Source organism: Camelus dromedarius, chromosome 13 (genome assembly GCF_036321535.1).
Source record: "Camelus dromedarius isolate mCamDro1 chromosome 13, mCamDro1.pat, whole genome shotgun sequence".
In the NCBI taxonomy this organism is placed as follows: Eukaryota; Metazoa; Chordata; class Mammalia; order Artiodactyla; family Camelidae; genus Camelus; species Camelus dromedarius.
The window spans coordinates 64,523,249-64,540,206 of NC_087448.1; the positions used below are offsets into that span (position 1 = coordinate 64,523,249).

Consider the following 16,958-nt stretch of genomic DNA (forward strand, 5'->3'; position numbering starts at 1 on the left):
AATTAATTTTAACTAATTGTTCTCTTTTCCCAATAGGCTCCTTCATTTATAATTCACAATTTATAAATGGATTTTTAAAATACTTTTTAGGGGAGTAGGGAATGTAATCACTTCTAAGGACTGGAACATTCTGTGTGGTTCTAGCTGAGATGTAAACTTGCCTCCCTCACAGTGGGATGGGGGGTGGGGCGCTTTTCAAACAACACACATCTCCCCTCAGAGATTCTAACAGGACCACCCAGCCTATAAAGGGCACGACCCTAGATGGAGAAGCACTGCATGTGATGCTGACATTACTATGGTGGACTTTGGAAAAATATGGAAGAAATAAGATTGAGAACCACTGCAGATTCTAAAGATCTACCATGAACAGATAAATTATTTTAATACAATAAACACAAACAGCAGTAAATTGCTGGTTTTCTGTATTTTAGGGTGAGATGCTCAAAGGTAGGTGTGTCTCCATGCCTGACATACAGAAATCTGCCTGATCACTACTTGGTATTAATTCACTTGACCAACTATTCCAGTCATTATTTTCTTCTGTGCATCTCTAAATTTTAAAAAGGGTTTCCATTGTTTTAACAGAAAAGATATCTAGATTTTATACCCTGTTGATTTAAGAATCTCAGCTCTGATGAACCAAATCTTTAGGTCAGTATTTTAAGACTTTATTAGATCATTTAACTTTTCCTTTTCCACCAACCTAAATAAAAATAAATTAGATGCAAAAACTATCCATGCAATGCCAAATTTAAGTGTCTAGCTATGCTAGTCGGTTATCTGGAGTCAAACTCCCAGTCCTTTTATGAAAACAATCAAAAGTGTACTACTTTATAGTCCATAATTCACCAGCTTTTAAAAAATAAAAAGACTTATGAATTCTGCATGTTTGCTATACTAATCTACAAATTACCCATTTTAAGCCACTAAATATTATTTTTACACATTAAAGTATATTTCTGCAGTCATAAAAAGGAAGATTAGAAGATTTCTCCCTGACAGAATGGACATAACAGATCAGGTTGCTGGGGTGAAAAAGAGAAAAAAAAATCCTCACTCTGTTCTACTTCGGCGTTCCAGCACAACAGAAATCTTAACCTTGGCCCTGCAGTGGCACCTGCTTTGCATATAATAAGCAGGAGGACTTTCCCAGGCAAGGCTCCCTGCGACCACTACGCGTTCACGCTCTTGGGAAAGCGTCCCCCACTGTGTAACAGGAAGAAGCTGGGAGGAAAGGTCAAGAATTTTCCTTGGTCCCCAGCACTGGGTCCTGCAAACTCTGCTTTCATTTTCCTCAGCCTTTAAGCCTTCAGTTTCTGTTTGCTCTACGAGCGTCATTAAACAGCACAGGCTTCTCTTCTCAATTCGCTGATTTCAGTGAAGTTAAAAATCAAAATCAAGTGTCAGTTAGCTCTTTGCTACACCTAACGACTTGCTTCTAGTTTTCATTTGAAACAGATGAAACAAATTTCACTAAAGGTAGGAATTACTCTTTGACTCAGTCCCCAGCACCCAGCACAGTGCCTGGGAGGTAGCAGGTGCTCAATAAATAGTGACTGAGGACCGGACTCTGGAGGAATTCCAACACTAGGCTGACGGCTATTTGGGGAAGGTTTTCTTCTTACTGGTGATTCATTCTTTGGTACAAGACTGGTACCACCATTGCCAGTCATTCAAAAATGAACCAACCACAGTAACGTGTTATGAGTCTCTAACTCCAGAAGCATCAGTTTGTACCATCCGTCCCCTCATCATGGTAACGCCTGTGCATTTGTTGTATCCACCAGCTGTAAAGAATTAAAAGTTAAAGCTGAGTCTTCTATGACAGCAGGTGAAGGCTTTATTTTCAACCAGTTGATTCAAAATTACTTAAAAGTTTTAAGATATTGGTCTATTTTATTACCACTGTTTGAATTCTAAATTGAATTCATTCTATTTATAAAATATTTTATATTATATTGAGGCACTATATTCCTAAAGATATTAAACTTTGAGAAAATATTTCAGTATAGCTTTGTGATCTGTTATCTCATTTTCAATCAAGAGAAGCATACTTTCTCCCACATAATAAGACAATAGCGAATGCTTCTTTCAAGGTTTGCCATAAGATAACTTAAAATTGGAGCAAAGTAAAAACTGTACTATTAAAAAAACTCTCTGCTCAGATGACATAAATCTTGCCTTTTGCTTTACAGACTGGAGGCAAGAGATGTGTCTCCCTACGAGGCACAGAAGATACATTTTTACTCCCAGTGAATTTACTTGCAAAACTCTGATTACAAATGAAAATGAACTGACACTTGAACCCTGTACAAAAACCACCACAGGATCCAGTGTACATGACTGTTTTGATTTTAAGGAATCTGCTATTTTTAATGGACAAATGGACCTTTTGTCTCGGTATGAAAGTCAAAGACCACAAAATAAAGCTGTGGTTTCTCCTCTCTTCTCAGGAGAGGGTTGGCCACAGCACCCCAAGGGTGTGCTTGCAGTCCTGGGTCTAGAGGTGCGAGGCAGGTAAGATGGAAGCGCATCCCCCATGGCTGATCTAACACAGCATGTCAGGGCAATCTGGAGCATCCTCACCTGTGCAGCAGCCAGGGCGAACGGAACAAAGCAATGTTAATGTTAATAATTTATCTGCTCACGCATTCAGCACGGGGTGTGGCCTTCCATCTGGCTGCATTTGATTCAAACCTCCTGTTTCCAATAAGCATACGGGTGAGAGAGGCTTGTGAGCACCTCTTACAAGGTATAAAGGGGACACAGCTACCAGACACTCTTTTTAATACGTGTGTTCAGATTTGCATCTTCTAGACAAGATCACTGCAGTAAAGATATCAAACTTTTTTTTTAACCTGAAAGGAATAAAGTATTTTTAGGGGCTCAGGAAACTGAAAAGGAACTAAAGGCTGAGCAAATGGCAATTTAACCCCTTTAATTAGAGGGAGTCTGCAGGAGGGGAATATCTCCCATCCCACCGTTTGACAAAAAGTGGCTGCCACATATGGGAACCGCCTGCAAAATGAGGCAGAGAAAATTCCTAACGTTTTCTGATGGCTCACATCACACAAGGGAAAACATGTAACCCAAGAGGAAGTGATCAAGATGAATATCAGAACTCCAGAGAGATTTTCCTTGCTCAGACACAGCTTTACACATTATCCAATTCGTCGCTTTCTGTCATAACCTTCAGTGTCTTTAAGACCCTACCAACTGCTTGCATCTCAGCGAGTGCTGCGGTTTCGATGGTGTCAATGTGTATTTCTTTCTTGAGCAAAAGATAGGATATATTTTTGCTAACTCTGTCCTAAGATGCTTTATTTCATCTAAATCAGAATGAAGACACAAGCAGTTACGTAAACGTTTAAAAGTACAAGATGTAAAATAATTTTCCTAATTTTGGAACTTGGCTTTTATTTTATTAAAAGAGTATGTAGAATGAGTTCAGCTTGTATTTTCCCTTGCCTTGACTAGAGCCCTGAACAGCATGTTCCATCACTCCCCCTCGTTCCTGGAGGAGCCAGGAGTGGGGCTGTGGCTAGCGTCCGCTTACGCTCAGAACCCGGGGCAGCGCACACGCGGGAGAGCCTGCCTCAGGGTAAGTCACTGCTGTGTAGCCGACTCCCAGTTTCTCAGAGATAAACAGTCTTGTCTGTGTTTATTTTTTCCCTCATTGTCATCTGGCTTTTGTAACTTCAAGTGTTTCTACCAGAGTGCACATGGAAAGAAACAGAAAACACCCAGTCCGTGTATTTGGCTTGACTGCAGCAGTAATACGCCTGGATAGGGTGGCAATCTGGATTCCCAGCTCAATATATACTTCAGATCATCCGTGGACTTCAGTTCCTGGCTACCTTCACCACTACTGAAAATAAAAAGCCTCTGCCATGGCTTCTGACCAAGTCACAACTGACCTTGAACGTAGCAGAGCTTCAACACGACTATCATTAGGTTTGTAATGCATCCAAAGAGTTTACAGTATGGCTCCGCTAGTGGAAAGAACTGGGGATTTGGAGCCCCAAAACTGGAGCCCCAGCTCCCCTACTCAGCCTATGAGAAGCTGGGCCAGCGTGTTGTCCATGGTCAGCTTTGCCTATAACATCGAGTGAGTAATAATAGTTACCACGTCACAAGGAACTGCCAGCATGAAACCAGATGATATAATATATGTGAAAAACACACCAGAAAATGGAAAAAAAGATGAGCGGCTAGAAGCTGTTGCCACTGAAATTAATATGATTACTGGATAATTCTTTGGGCCAATGGGTGGCTGGACTAAACTTCCAAAAGGAGGGACAGAGCCCACTAGCCTGGCAGGTTTCACTTCCACCCAGAAAAATGGACATCAAAGACTCTAAAACCCTGCTGTCTTAGAGCATCTTTTCAAACAGGTCCAAGTTTAAAGATGGCCTGCCACAGAAAGTCAGCTGTGAAATCCTTAAGACACCCTGTAGGTCTCAGGCTTCAGTGACTGCAGGTCCAAATTAACAGCAGCAAGTCAATGAGTCTGGCTCTGGGAGGTCTGGTTTGAATTCTCCTAAAAGGCCTATAAGATTTTGTCATTTTTAAAGACCTTTGACTCAGAATTCAAATATAAAAGCATTTAATAGGTATCTGAAAGGATCATCTCAACCTTATGCAAAATAAGAAAGCAGTAAGCTAGATTATTCAAAATGACTCAATTAAAATTAGCAAACTTTTTTCATTTCTGTGGAATATGAAAACTACAACAGGGAAGGTCCCCAGTTTTACTGCTTTACTGTCTCATTCTTAACATCAACATCACGTTCCAGGTGCAGCTTCAAGATCAGGTGAATCATTTGAGCACTTCTGCTTGCTGTGTTTTAAAAAAAAGCAGCCTAGTTCATTTCCCTTGATACTTTTTTATGAAAGATATCAGAAATCATCCCACAGAGCACTTCCAGATTATGAAAAAAAGAGATATTAAATCCAGGTTAAACTCATGATAAATGAACATTTTAAGTGCTATATTCATTTTAATAGTATTTTAGGACTCCTTATATAATGAATGCGTGTATTTCTTCAGGCTGATTTAACAGGACTTAGAACTTATTGTGTCTATTTCAGGTAACCGTGAAGCTTTGTAATAAATGTGAAAGCAGCTCTTTTGACCCTTTCCTGTTTGCCCATTTCTGTCCTGCTCTAACCTTAACCTAAGTATAGGAATGAGATCACTAAGCAACTGAAACTAACCCCTGACTTATGCTCTCCTGAATGCATGCCATGCCCTAACCTGCTGATTTTCCTAGATAAAAAGAAATAAGAATGAAAAAGTAAGCAGTTAAAGAACGATTAGCTCTCTAGCCCCACCAGCCCCTGAGCAATCCTGCAGGCAGATCACATGGGCAAGATAACAACTGAAGAGTCCGGCAGTCTGCGGGCAGTGGAGAAGGATGCAGACCCCAACCTCCTGCCTTGGTGATCCACTGAGATTCTTCCCTCCCATGTTCCTTTTAAAAATTGCCATGGCCGAGCAGACTCTTCAGAGATGGTCCACAGGAGTCCACCTTCTCCCCAGATTGCCAGCTTTTCTGACCAAAGCATCTTTCCTTCCCACTGACACTTGCCTCTCAAATTCATTAGCTTTTGAGCAGCAAGCAGCCAAACCCGAGTTCGTCAACAAATGTACTTGTAAGATATTGTTGATTATAACCAGATTTGAATTGATGTCAGTGTCTTAGGCAGTGCTTTGATCCCAAATTATAATATTCTTTTATTTGGAAAATATGTTCCCATTTAAAATATAATTTGTAAATATCATGTTATCACATAAATTATATAAATGAACTCCCATAGCTCCAATCCCACAAAAATGATAGCTGGTTTAGGAATCTCTCCTATATAAATATCACACTCTTGGTGAAAACTGAGAGTCTTCATGGACAAAAATTAAAATATGTGCTAAAATTAGAAAATGCGAAAGGCTGTCTAATTCTCAATTTCAGGTCAGTGCTGCTTGAAATACGGTGAAAAAAAAGAGATAAATTATGTATTTATATTTAGGATAGGCTTTTTTGTTAATATTATCACCATAACATAGTAGAATTCTGTAATGACACCAAAAATTTGAATAAAAACAACACTCATCTGCATGCAAGATTTCCTTAAGGAGGAACCACTGCTTGTAAGGCACCTTTTTCCTTTTCTCCAGTATATCTATGCATGAGCAAGTACATATCCTTGAAGTTCTAATATGTGCATTTGAATAAATATAAAAAGAAGGAACAGCCTTCAGGAAAACACTCTTTTTGGCATGCTGTTACTCCGAAATTCCCTCTGGTATTTTTCCCACAGCTCAGAGACCGCATGGACATCACAGGACGCTGTTTTGTAAAATGGACTGTTATCCACTTACTGTCTCCTCAGTTGCCACAGCTGAGCTTTTCCAGTTCCAATTTAAAATACTGCTCTAATCGGTCCTTAGAAAGGCTGTGACCACTCACACTGCAATACAGAATTATTTGTGTGACTGATCTTGGAGACTGAAGGGGTACAATGAAGAATACTGACTAAGTAAGTGCTTGCACTTCAGTAATATATCTGTCATTATCTCTTTCTTGAGTTTATAACCGATTTCTAGTTTTTTTTTTTTAAAGGCAATTTGGACTTTTATTAAAGTTCAATAAAAATGAATAACCCAAAACATACTTCTGTCACCATGAAATTTCTTGCATGTTTTTACTGCAACAAAAATCTCCTCCTTCTTCACTGGATTTCCCTAAAAGAAAATAAAAATATATGCATGTATGAGTCAGTGTATCTTAACTTCACACCCACATGCTCTCTCATGCTCCCAAGTTCAAATTCACCAACGTCAGGGATATCAGACTTGTTTCCAGGATTAAGTTTTAAGGAAAAAAAGGAACTGTAGCTCCGCTGACAGTAAAACCTTTGCAGTCAGCCCGGCCTACACCAGAGTCCCAGCTCTGCCACAAAGGCAGTGTCACCGGAACCAGAGTCCCCAGCTCTCTGAACTTCAGTCTGCTCATTTAGCACACTGGAATGGCAGCCAACAGTCAAGCTGCTTTTAGCACTCTGAGTTATTACGCACGTCAGAGGTACTCAGTAAATGCTGGTTCCGTTCCCTTTCCTTTCTCCAGCTGGGGAAGATTTTGACAAAGGAAGGGAGAAGTAGGCAGACGTTTCAGCGCAAAGTAAGAGGTGACACCCTTCTGCAAGCCTGGCCTCACTGTGATGTTTGACGTATTTTTATGGCCCTTTATTGCCAACCCAAGTCTAGGCAATAGTGATGCTCCGTCCTCTGCCAAAGGCAGGACTACAAACACCTGCGGGAGCCTGGAGGCCTGAGCTGGCTGCAGCCCAGGTTGGTTACTCAGGCGAAGGGGCACACGAAGAGTCTGTGGGCAGCCCGCACCCTGACCACGGTGCTTCACGGTGGGGGGGGGGGGCAGGTGTTCTGACCCCTTCATCACCTGTCTTAGGCTTGGAACAATCAATATTCAGTCATGATTCCTGCATCATTTGGGGCTGGTTTATAGTGACATGTAACCGTAGTTTGGTCATGTCACTCAAGACACCAGGTCAGACCCTCCAGACTTTCCAAAAGAACTAAAGAACAAGCAAGCGTAATGTCCAGAAAGACACTCCCCCCTCAGGCACTGTGCCAGCATTACAGATTCTCCCCTACTGTTGCAGAGTGTGAGAGTGTATGTGAGTGAGTGTGTGAGTTGTGTGTGTGTATGTGTACGTGTACGTACATTCCTCTTTGACAGTGCAACATGCAGACTTCTGTGTCACTGACTTGAAAATAACAGACAACGTTTGAGGTGCTGAATCCATTTTTCCTGATGAAGAAGAACTGTTAACCACCCAGTTGAGTGCCGGGGTCTTCAGGCTTCTCCTGGGGACTGGACCAAGGGTCCACCAGAACAAGGAAGTTCATTCTGAAAGTTCTGGACAGTCTCAGGTGACATCAAAGTGGGGTCACTGGCTGAGAGGGTAAAGGGGGCGGCCTTGAGGAGAAGGCTGTGGCTTGATGGGAAATGTCTCATCACCTTCCTAGGGAACAGAATTGAAATCCCAAGCTCCATGCTCTGTTGTCAACAGAAGAACAGACCCCGGGCACACAGTCTCCATGGAGCGAGCGCTGCACACCGGCCCTGGGGTGAGACGGCAGGTCACAAGCTCACTCACTTCCCTGCGAAGTCCCTGTGTCACCCCGAGCAAGTGCTTAGCTTCTCCACGCCTCCCTCCTGTCCTGTCAAATGGGGAACAAAGGGCTCACCTCCTGGGGTTGTCATCACTGGAAACGTGATGCACAGAGTTCTCACCAGGCACACGGCAAGTGTTGATTTTACTGTTTAGCATGTAAAGTGCTAGGCCGGCCTTGTGCACAGCAGGTGCGTTCCCCTCTGACGGCAAGGAAGAGGCCCTTGTGTTACTTACACAGAGCGGCAGGAAAGAACGGAACGTGGTAGCACAGGACGCGTCCACACCGTCGGTACAAAGCTCGGGCACCGGAGTGAGGGGGTGTCCGCCGCCTCTGTCCCAGATGTAGAGGGCGATCTGTCACACAGGAGACGGGCGTCATGACAAAGCTCCGCCAGCACCACAGGCAGATGGAGGCAGGAAGCATCTCAAAGAAAAGCAGGCCATCCTTCTCTAGAGGATGTTAGGTTGAACCACATCAATTTATCAACATTCAACAAGTATTTTTGATTTTTTTTAACTTACAAAACTAGTAATTCCATGTAGAGCAATCTAATCTTTTATTAACCATAAGCAATTAGGAATCAATATTCTGACCTGCAGAAGATTGCAAAGTGGCCATAGCAACTTCAGGGAAGCTGTTCTAGGGATTCTAAAGCATCAGAGAGAAGGATAAAAGGAAATACTATCACAACTCTGGTTTCCCACAGGCTGGCAAGTACAGACCCTGAATAACCAGCTAAAAATACCTAAAAATGTTGGATAAAATATCTTTAAAATCATTTTAAATGCATTATTAAATTGGCACAAAAGTGTGGAACTTGTGAGGACAAAAATGGACAAGTGAGAACCTGCGGGAAAGGGCTCCGAGGGTAGTTTCCCGGGTGGGGATCCCGCTGAGCTCAGGGAAGGCGGAGGTTCTGATCCGCCAGTTAAGAGAACAAAGCCCGCGACCCACCCATGGGGGGGGGGGGGGCGTGTCTGTCAGCAAAACCCGCATATGAAGCTGGGACTGGGCACTAGATGGAGAGAAAAATCCTCTCCAGATGTCCTCTGAGATTTTGTTACCAGGCCTCCCTAATTTGTCACCTGTGTGGCCCCCAAACAGCTCAGAGTAATTTAAAGTGGTCCTAAGTCAGCAAGAGCCCCCGGCAGCAGGCAAAAGCTAATGCTGACCCTTCCTGAGGACCCCAGGACCTTATCCAGGACTCAGGGGGCTGCCCTGGATGGAGTTCCAAGGGAGCAAGAGTTCCCAGAAAAGTCACCAAAAGCAGCACAAAGGATGCAATGGTGAGGACGAGCCAGCAGACACAGCCTCATCCCACCCCAGAGGCTTCGGGGGCAGCATTACTGCTAAAATATTTTTATAAAGAAAAGAAAAACTTTAAAACATGAGCCAAAGTTCTATATAATTATGCAAGAGAGCAAAATCTGAAAAAGAAGTGACTAGAACGCCTGGGAGTGAAAAATATAAGGCTTAAAAAAGACATTTTAATGGTGAGGATAAATGGCATATTAGACACAGCTGACTAAAAATGAGGGCGCTAAAAGCTGGAGCCCAGTTATGTGGAACAGAGCACAGCAAGACGCGGAGATGGGAAATGTGGAGAAGGTCAGCCCTCGCAGAGTCTAGAGTCCCAGGAGGAGGGGACAGAGGGATGAGAAAATAGTGGATTGGCTGAGCATCTTGTAAAATTGCTGTTCTAGAAAGGCTCACTGAATGCCAAGTAGGATTAGGGCACACACGCCGTAGAGGCACTGCGGAGACCGAAGACAAGGAGACAGTCTCAAAAGCCGCCAAAGAGAAAGGCCAGGTTACCCACATGGGACCACGGGGAGTGAGGGCCGGCCTCCCAGCACCACAGCAGTGACAGCAGCCAGCACACAGCAGGGTGACAACACCGTGACGACAGACCGCGCCTGACAACCTAGAAGTGTGTTCGCAAGGCAGCTATGTCTCAGGAACAAAGCTGAAATAATTTATTTTTTAAAGAAAAAAACTGAGAATTTGCCACCTCACTAACAAGGGCATTCTGAAGGATGTAATTCAGGAAGAATAAACATGATCCCGTTGGCAGGTGGGAGAAGGAAGAGGGAGGAGGGACCACAGCCACTGGTAACAGAGGGCGAGGTGAATGCAGGTGCTCCCTGCGTAAACAGGACAGCATCTGAGTTGCACGGTTCAAAAAAAGCACATAAATCCTGGACAATAAGAGCATATAAGCTGGGAGAGGGGACAATCAGAGTTAAATTAGTCTCTGGCCTTGAATTTTCAGGATTGTTAGGTTAAGAATGCATGTTAAAATAACCATTAGGGAACACACATTGAGGCTAAACTTCCAAATAGCAGAGGAGGGGAAAAAAAATGGAACGAAAAAAAAATCTAAAAGCAAGGAAATTTTTAAAAGGAAAAAAAACAGGGACAAAGGATAAAATAAAGTGTTAGTCACCATGAAACATGTACACTTCAATTTCCTGCATGGTTTGAAGATGAAGACTGTCAAACCAGGAGGAAAAAAACACATGTCCTCTTTCAGAGAGACACATCAGAAGATGAGGACACAAAGGACTGAAAGAAGCGGCGAAAACAGTTATGGGGCAACGCCGGAAGAAAGCTAGTACAGAAGTGTTCCCATCGACAAAATTAACTGTAAGGCAAAGAGCATCACTAGAGATAAAAGATAAATTTACCAAGAAGATGTAACAATTCTCAACTTGCATGCATCTAATTAACATAGCCTCAGAGTATAAATAGCGAGAGATGGCAGGTCCCCAAGAAGACACGGTCCCACTATTCTGGGAGATTTTCACATTCCTCCCTTGGTAAATGAGAGATCAAGCAAAACAACAGTGGAAGGAAGGGAATGAAGGGAGGGAGGAGGGCAGGAGGAAATAAAATATGCGAAAATCTATTTCTTCGTTAACCTAACAGATACAAGGAGAACATTAGACCCCCAGATTAGAGCATGTACATCCTTCTCTCCGTTTATGAAAAGTGAACACGAACTACACCTAAAAAATATGTCAGATGACTCATACAGGCCACCGACACGGAGCTAGAAATCAGTAAGGCACAATAACAACACACAAGTACACTAAGTCACCATGAAAAAATGTCTTTTAAAGTGGGTCACAGTCAAAAGAACAGTGTAAAAGCTTCTGCCCTAGAGAAGCTCTTACAGACGATCGTCATAATACACGACAAAAATCCTCCTAGAAGTAGTGACTGTGACAGCAAAAAGCCAGTCGCAGCCCAGAAACCCAGGGCCGGAGAACGGACGACAAAGCTGTGGCACAGTCACATGAGAGACTGTCCTGAAAACGACCGTAAGCTCTTGAAAGCCCCACCCTCAACACGGATGAGTTTCCAACTAGAACAATGTTCATGGTATGATTCTGCTTACACAGAATCCAGGAGGATGCAATCATTGCACAATATGTTATGCAGAGATTCATTCAAAGCTTGTACAATATGAAGAAAAGGGAAACAGAAAATTCAAGAAAGTTGTTTACTCCGGTGAGGGAGCCACTGGGGAGATGTGTGCAGGTGGCTTCCAAACACCTGGTCAAGTTCCAGCTCCTCAGCACAGATATTCTGGCTGATCCTTATACCTTCATTTTTCTGCATGTTACTCAGTGTTTAATAGTTTCCCAAACATGGGTCTCTACATCCAAGCTGACTTTTCAGTAGAAATATCTAGATGGACCCTGGCTTTCAACTAATCATTCTTTCCCTTTTATGGAAATGAATGATTTTTTAACATGTACATTTCTCCTCAAATAAGCTTATTCATCATTTAAAAACACCCCCCAAAATGAAAACCTTGGGAGTATGTTTTTCACTCCTGGTAGGCTGCCAGCACTGCTGGGCTCAGGACCTGTCGAGACTGACCCCACGTCCTAAGATACAGAGGGATGGCTGTTTCAGGCAGTCAGAGGTGCCGTGAATGAAATGCACAGAGACCTTGTTAAGGCTGATTCAGGAGAGATTCGTGAATTAATATGGGACACCTGCCACCTGCCTCCAGGTACTTGGTCACAGATGTCCACTAGGTGCCGAGGGTCCAGGCGAGCAGGCCACAGCTGCCTGCTTGGGGCCACCTGCCTCAATTCTGCTCCAGAGGACCAAGCACAGAGATGTGACAAAGGCTCATGTGCAATCAAAGCGCCAAATACAATCAGAGGTATCTGAGTAATATTTGTGCATGTTTTCAAAAATCCACCTCTGGACCTCCCGCTGAGCTTAAAAACAAAGGATGAAGAATCTTTCCCACCTTCCTCTCCACCTTCGTGACCTAGAGGAGCTTGCAAGAGAAGGGCCCCTCTCAGGGTGCTGCAGGTCTCCTGCTGGGAGAAGGTGTGGGGGGGGAAGGGGGCACATTTAAGGGAACACAAAACACCTTTTATGTCAACACACTCTTAATTACAAAGACTTTTCACCAAACCAACCAGGACCTACCTCGTGTTTTAAATCTATCGTAAAGTCTGATTTCAGGGATTCACTCTTTAACCTCTTGGTAAGCCTAGAAAATAGAGGCAGAGTTTTTTAAAAACCAAAAGAGGTGTCAGACAAGAATAACACATTCTCGAGACTATTTAATGTTTGAAAACAGATAAAAATATACATTTTAAGATAAAAGGGTTTCATTTCCCTGAAGCAAAGGGCTGTGAAAACACAATTATCTGTGGACCAGTAAATGAAGGCAAGGTTTGTTGCAAATGTAGCATCGTTATTTCAGCATCTGGAAAATAACATAAAACAACACAATATAATAAATGTCTTTTCAAAAAGCCATGAACTTTGTTGACTCCTAATAATCCTTGACAAAATAATGACAGACAAAGAAAAGGGCAGAAAAGAAAAAAGTTCGCGTGACAGAGTAACAAAAGTGGCTCCTTTTCAGTCTCCTCCTTTTAATAACCTCCATGAAGTCAAGGAAAGGGGACAAAGGGAATGAACACTCCTGCAGAGGGCGCTGTTGCTCATCTACACAAAACAGAGCTTCCCCTTCCTTCTGGAGAGAATATTGATTTGATTAATTATTCAGCCCAATAAAGGGGCTCCATGATCAGAATGAATTTGATCCCAGCCAATGCACTGAAATTCTACTCTTAATGGTCCAGTGGTTGGTACATACGGGCCTGAAGTTGTCCCCATCAACTTTTAACTGGACAGGAGAATCCAGTTAGACACTGAGGATAAGTGCTTACATTCCGTGATTAGAGGCGCTCTACTGCTGGACATAAGTAAGAAACACGCAGCCCTTACTGCCCTGAAACCAACCACAGAGCGAACCAGATTTAGGATGAAATGATGCTGTGTGCCAAGCAGCAGAGAGAGAGAGAGCCAGGGTCCTCAGTAACACGGCTGATCTCCCCTTCCAACAACAGCAATAATATTCCCTTAATCCATGGTGAGTAATTTTCTGCTACTTGCATCCAAAAGCATGCTGATATAATTCCTAATAGCAGGAGGAAATGACGTCAGCCTACCAACTTTGGAACCGGAAAAGCCAACCATCAGAAGATCCAATGGCTGCTTTATGCCTCCTTTAGTTCTACATATAACACCAATCTCTTGAAGAATACGTTAGAATCTCCTATTAGAAACCCATTTTAAAATACATCGTGGCAACAAAATAGTTGATCTTGGATGGGTTACATCATCTGTTTATTTGATTACTTGTCTGCATCATGAGAAAAAGGAAATGCGGTCTAACTAGAATTCTGAATTTGGTGTATGGTGGAGTCTACATCTTCATTTTGTTTTGCTTCTGCTAGAGGAGGGATGGGGAAAGACCACAGATATTAATGCACCGCAAACATTCTGTAGTTACTTGGCAGCCACTCAGCGTTGTGTGAGCAAACGACACTGAACACAGAACTTAGCTGGTGCCTCCCTCCTCTCTCATGTCAGAGTTCTGGGGGAGGTGCCAGGAATTTCCTGAAAGGTGCAAAAGATTAGTCTTTTGGCCCCAATTCCTTCAGCCACAGTTCCCTGCATGCCCTACTGCAGTGACATAAGACCCTCGGGTCCTCCCATTCCTCAGCAGAAAGTGTGGTTACGTGCGACCAGGAGGAGAGCAGGCTGGACCAGTTGATAGATGTTTCCAGCAACCTTGTGAACACGACTGAGGAGACAATCATGTGCCCGTGGGACCAACTCTACAAAATGCCAGTTAACCCCTAACATGGAGTCTCCCTGGACAAGACTGCTCTCCTGGCCAGTGCAGGAGCCCTGGCAGTGAGTCACAGGCCCAGCTCGAGGGGGTTTCGAGAGAAGTGTTAAGCCGGAGCCGCAGCACCTGCCAGGCCCTCAGCACCTCTACACCCTCAGATTTAGAAACTCACCATCAGGGAGCCACTGTCTCAGCTGCCAGCCCCCAAAAGACCCCTCTTCTGTCATGATCTATCGAGCCACATGGCCACCCATGCATTGTCTCCTTCCCCAGATGAGTCAGTTCCCAGAAAGAATTTCCCACAGTGCTTCTAGCTGATGGACCCTGTATCATACAGCGGTTTCCTGGTAGCCAGGATGGCAAGGAAACAGATTTTGCTGTTGCCATTTTTCAGATCTACATTAGGAAGGATGTATATCCTTTCAAATACCAAGGGAGTCATCAAGAAGTTTGGCCAACGACAAATGACAACATATCTACCATCTACAGCAAGCCAGAAACTCTCCAGGACTACAAACCCTAGAAACAGGACACTTACTGTAGTAATAGAAACACTCTCTTCGCAGATGTGTTATCAACTTTCCACTCCCTAAAGAACAAACGCGTACAACCAACTCGCATGATTTAGATTCAGAGAAAGCCAGTCAACAACCCTATTGCTTCTGGATTATGACCTAATTATCCTCGCTTTTCACACCTGGAAAAGCACGACTGTGCTCACACAAACAGCTCCGTGCGGTGATCCACAGCGCCTCTCAGCGGCGCCTCCGGCCCAGCCCGAGTTCAGATACGCGTGTGTCCCCTGCACATAGTGAGCCCCCCACCTCGGCCCGGCCCTCCTGCTGTTCGTCCCCTCACTGCCAGCCAGGCACACCCAGAGCTCTCTAGGTCCACCACCAGCAGCGCTCAGGCCTCCACGTGCAGAGCTCCCAGAGCACTTCCGTGCGCGCCCTTAGGCTCAAGGTCATCATTCGCCTTGCTTTGCAGGTGAGTCAGAGGAAGTTCAGAGCAGCTGGGCGGTGAGTCCAAGGGGCCCAGCACGAGACGGAGCAGAAGCAAGAGCCCCCCACGTCTGGCTCTGGCCGCAGGCCCCCCACTCTACCACTTGCTTTTCAGCAACCTCACCGAGATTCATCAATTACAAGACTCAGGGAAATAAAAGTTGATTCATACATGAAATGAAATGAAAAGAAAGTCTAATAAATCCTTACTTGTTTACAAGTGGCATACTCAGGGCCCAGCCAGCAGCGAAGTCTGGATACTTAAACACTGTGGGGTTTTCAGAAAAGGCATAATGGTGAATTATTGTAGACTCTTCATCGTGTAAGGCTTTTCCTAAAAACCATTCCTGTTAAATAAAGATAACAGAATTGTTTAAAAAGCCATTTCATGCAAGACCAAAAACAAATTAGTATCATGAGTCTCAGCTAAGTATTCTGGGTGACAGAGAATAAGCATAGATTGTGTATTTTTTTTGAAGAATTTTAACCAAAATATAATTAATACTCATATGATAATGAATATAGCATAATCTTTGTCTATGAAGAGAGTAACTTAAGATCAGACCATCAGGGCAAACAAAATGTTAGTCATCATTATACTATAAATGTATAAAAGTGGTATTTTATAGAATATTCCATATCAAAATACTATTAATATAAGGAAAACGTGTTCCTTTATGTCCCACTGATGTTTGTAAAGAAGAATTTGAAAAATTCCTCCCGGAATCAATGCCTATTTTATCCATTCACTTATTCGTGCAATTAACATTTATTATTATTTGTTATCAATTAACATTTGACATTTATCCCACACCAGGTGGGAACAGAGCTGACACAGTGGGGAGACAGAGAGTAAGGAAGGAAGTAAAGTAACATTTGACGTGACCGCAGCGTGCTATGACAAAAACGAACCAGGGTGACTGGGGGTCCCTGTGGGAGGGAAGGCTCTCAGGAGGGAACAGCTGAACTGAGATTAAACAACATCAAGAAGCCGGTTGTGCACAAATCTGGGGAGGAGCAGGTGAGGCCGTTAATACAGGGTCCCTGAGGTGAGAAAAAGTTGGATACATTCGAGGAAGAAATAAGCCTGGTGTGGCTGTAACAGACTGGGTATGGGAAACAGTATGAAAGAGACGCAGGAGCCAGACCAGGGCTTAGATGTCAGAGTCTGGATCAGACTCAAACTCTAACAGCTGGAGATGCTGTTAAAGCAAAGATTGAGGGCATCAGAAAATGACAAAGGCAAATGGGAATGTGAAGGCTAATTTCCCAGAGAGCAGGGGAGCCCCCCAGGAGGCCCATATTCACCTCCTTTCACCCCAAGGGATTGCTGGTCCCAGAGCAGAGAACAGCACACAACAGAAAGCAGGTGGGGACTCCTGCAACCCGGCTGGACTGCAGAGACAGAGGCTGGAGCTGGAGGCTGCCGAGGAGGAAGAGACGTAACGGGATCCCAGAGAAGGGAGCCCAGCATTCTGCCTGCAATTTCCCGTCAATTCCCAGGCTGCACAAAAACCAAGAATCAAACGGAAACAGCAGTTAAAAAGCTGAGCAAAGACTTCAGCGACAGTTCTGGGAGCCA

General features: G+C 43.7%; 1 protein-coding gene across 1 annotated transcript in view; it reads right to left on the bottom strand.

The window, feature by feature from the left end:
• The window catches only part of B3GLCT (beta 3-glucosyltransferase), an 83,646-nt gene that overhangs the window by 24,778 nt on the left and 41,910 nt on the right, over positions 1-16,958 (bottom strand). Inside the window, exons 7-10 of the mRNA XM_064493228.1 lie at positions 15,587-15,723; positions 12,656-12,719; positions 8,434-8,553; positions 6,676-6,745 (exon numbers count right to left, since the gene is read on the bottom strand). Of these exons, the coding sequence (XP_064349298.1) occupies positions 6,676-6,745; positions 8,434-8,553; positions 12,656-12,719; positions 15,587-15,723 (391 nt within the window). The remainder of the gene's footprint in view (positions 1-6,675; positions 6,746-8,433; positions 8,554-12,655; positions 12,720-15,586; positions 15,724-16,958) is intronic.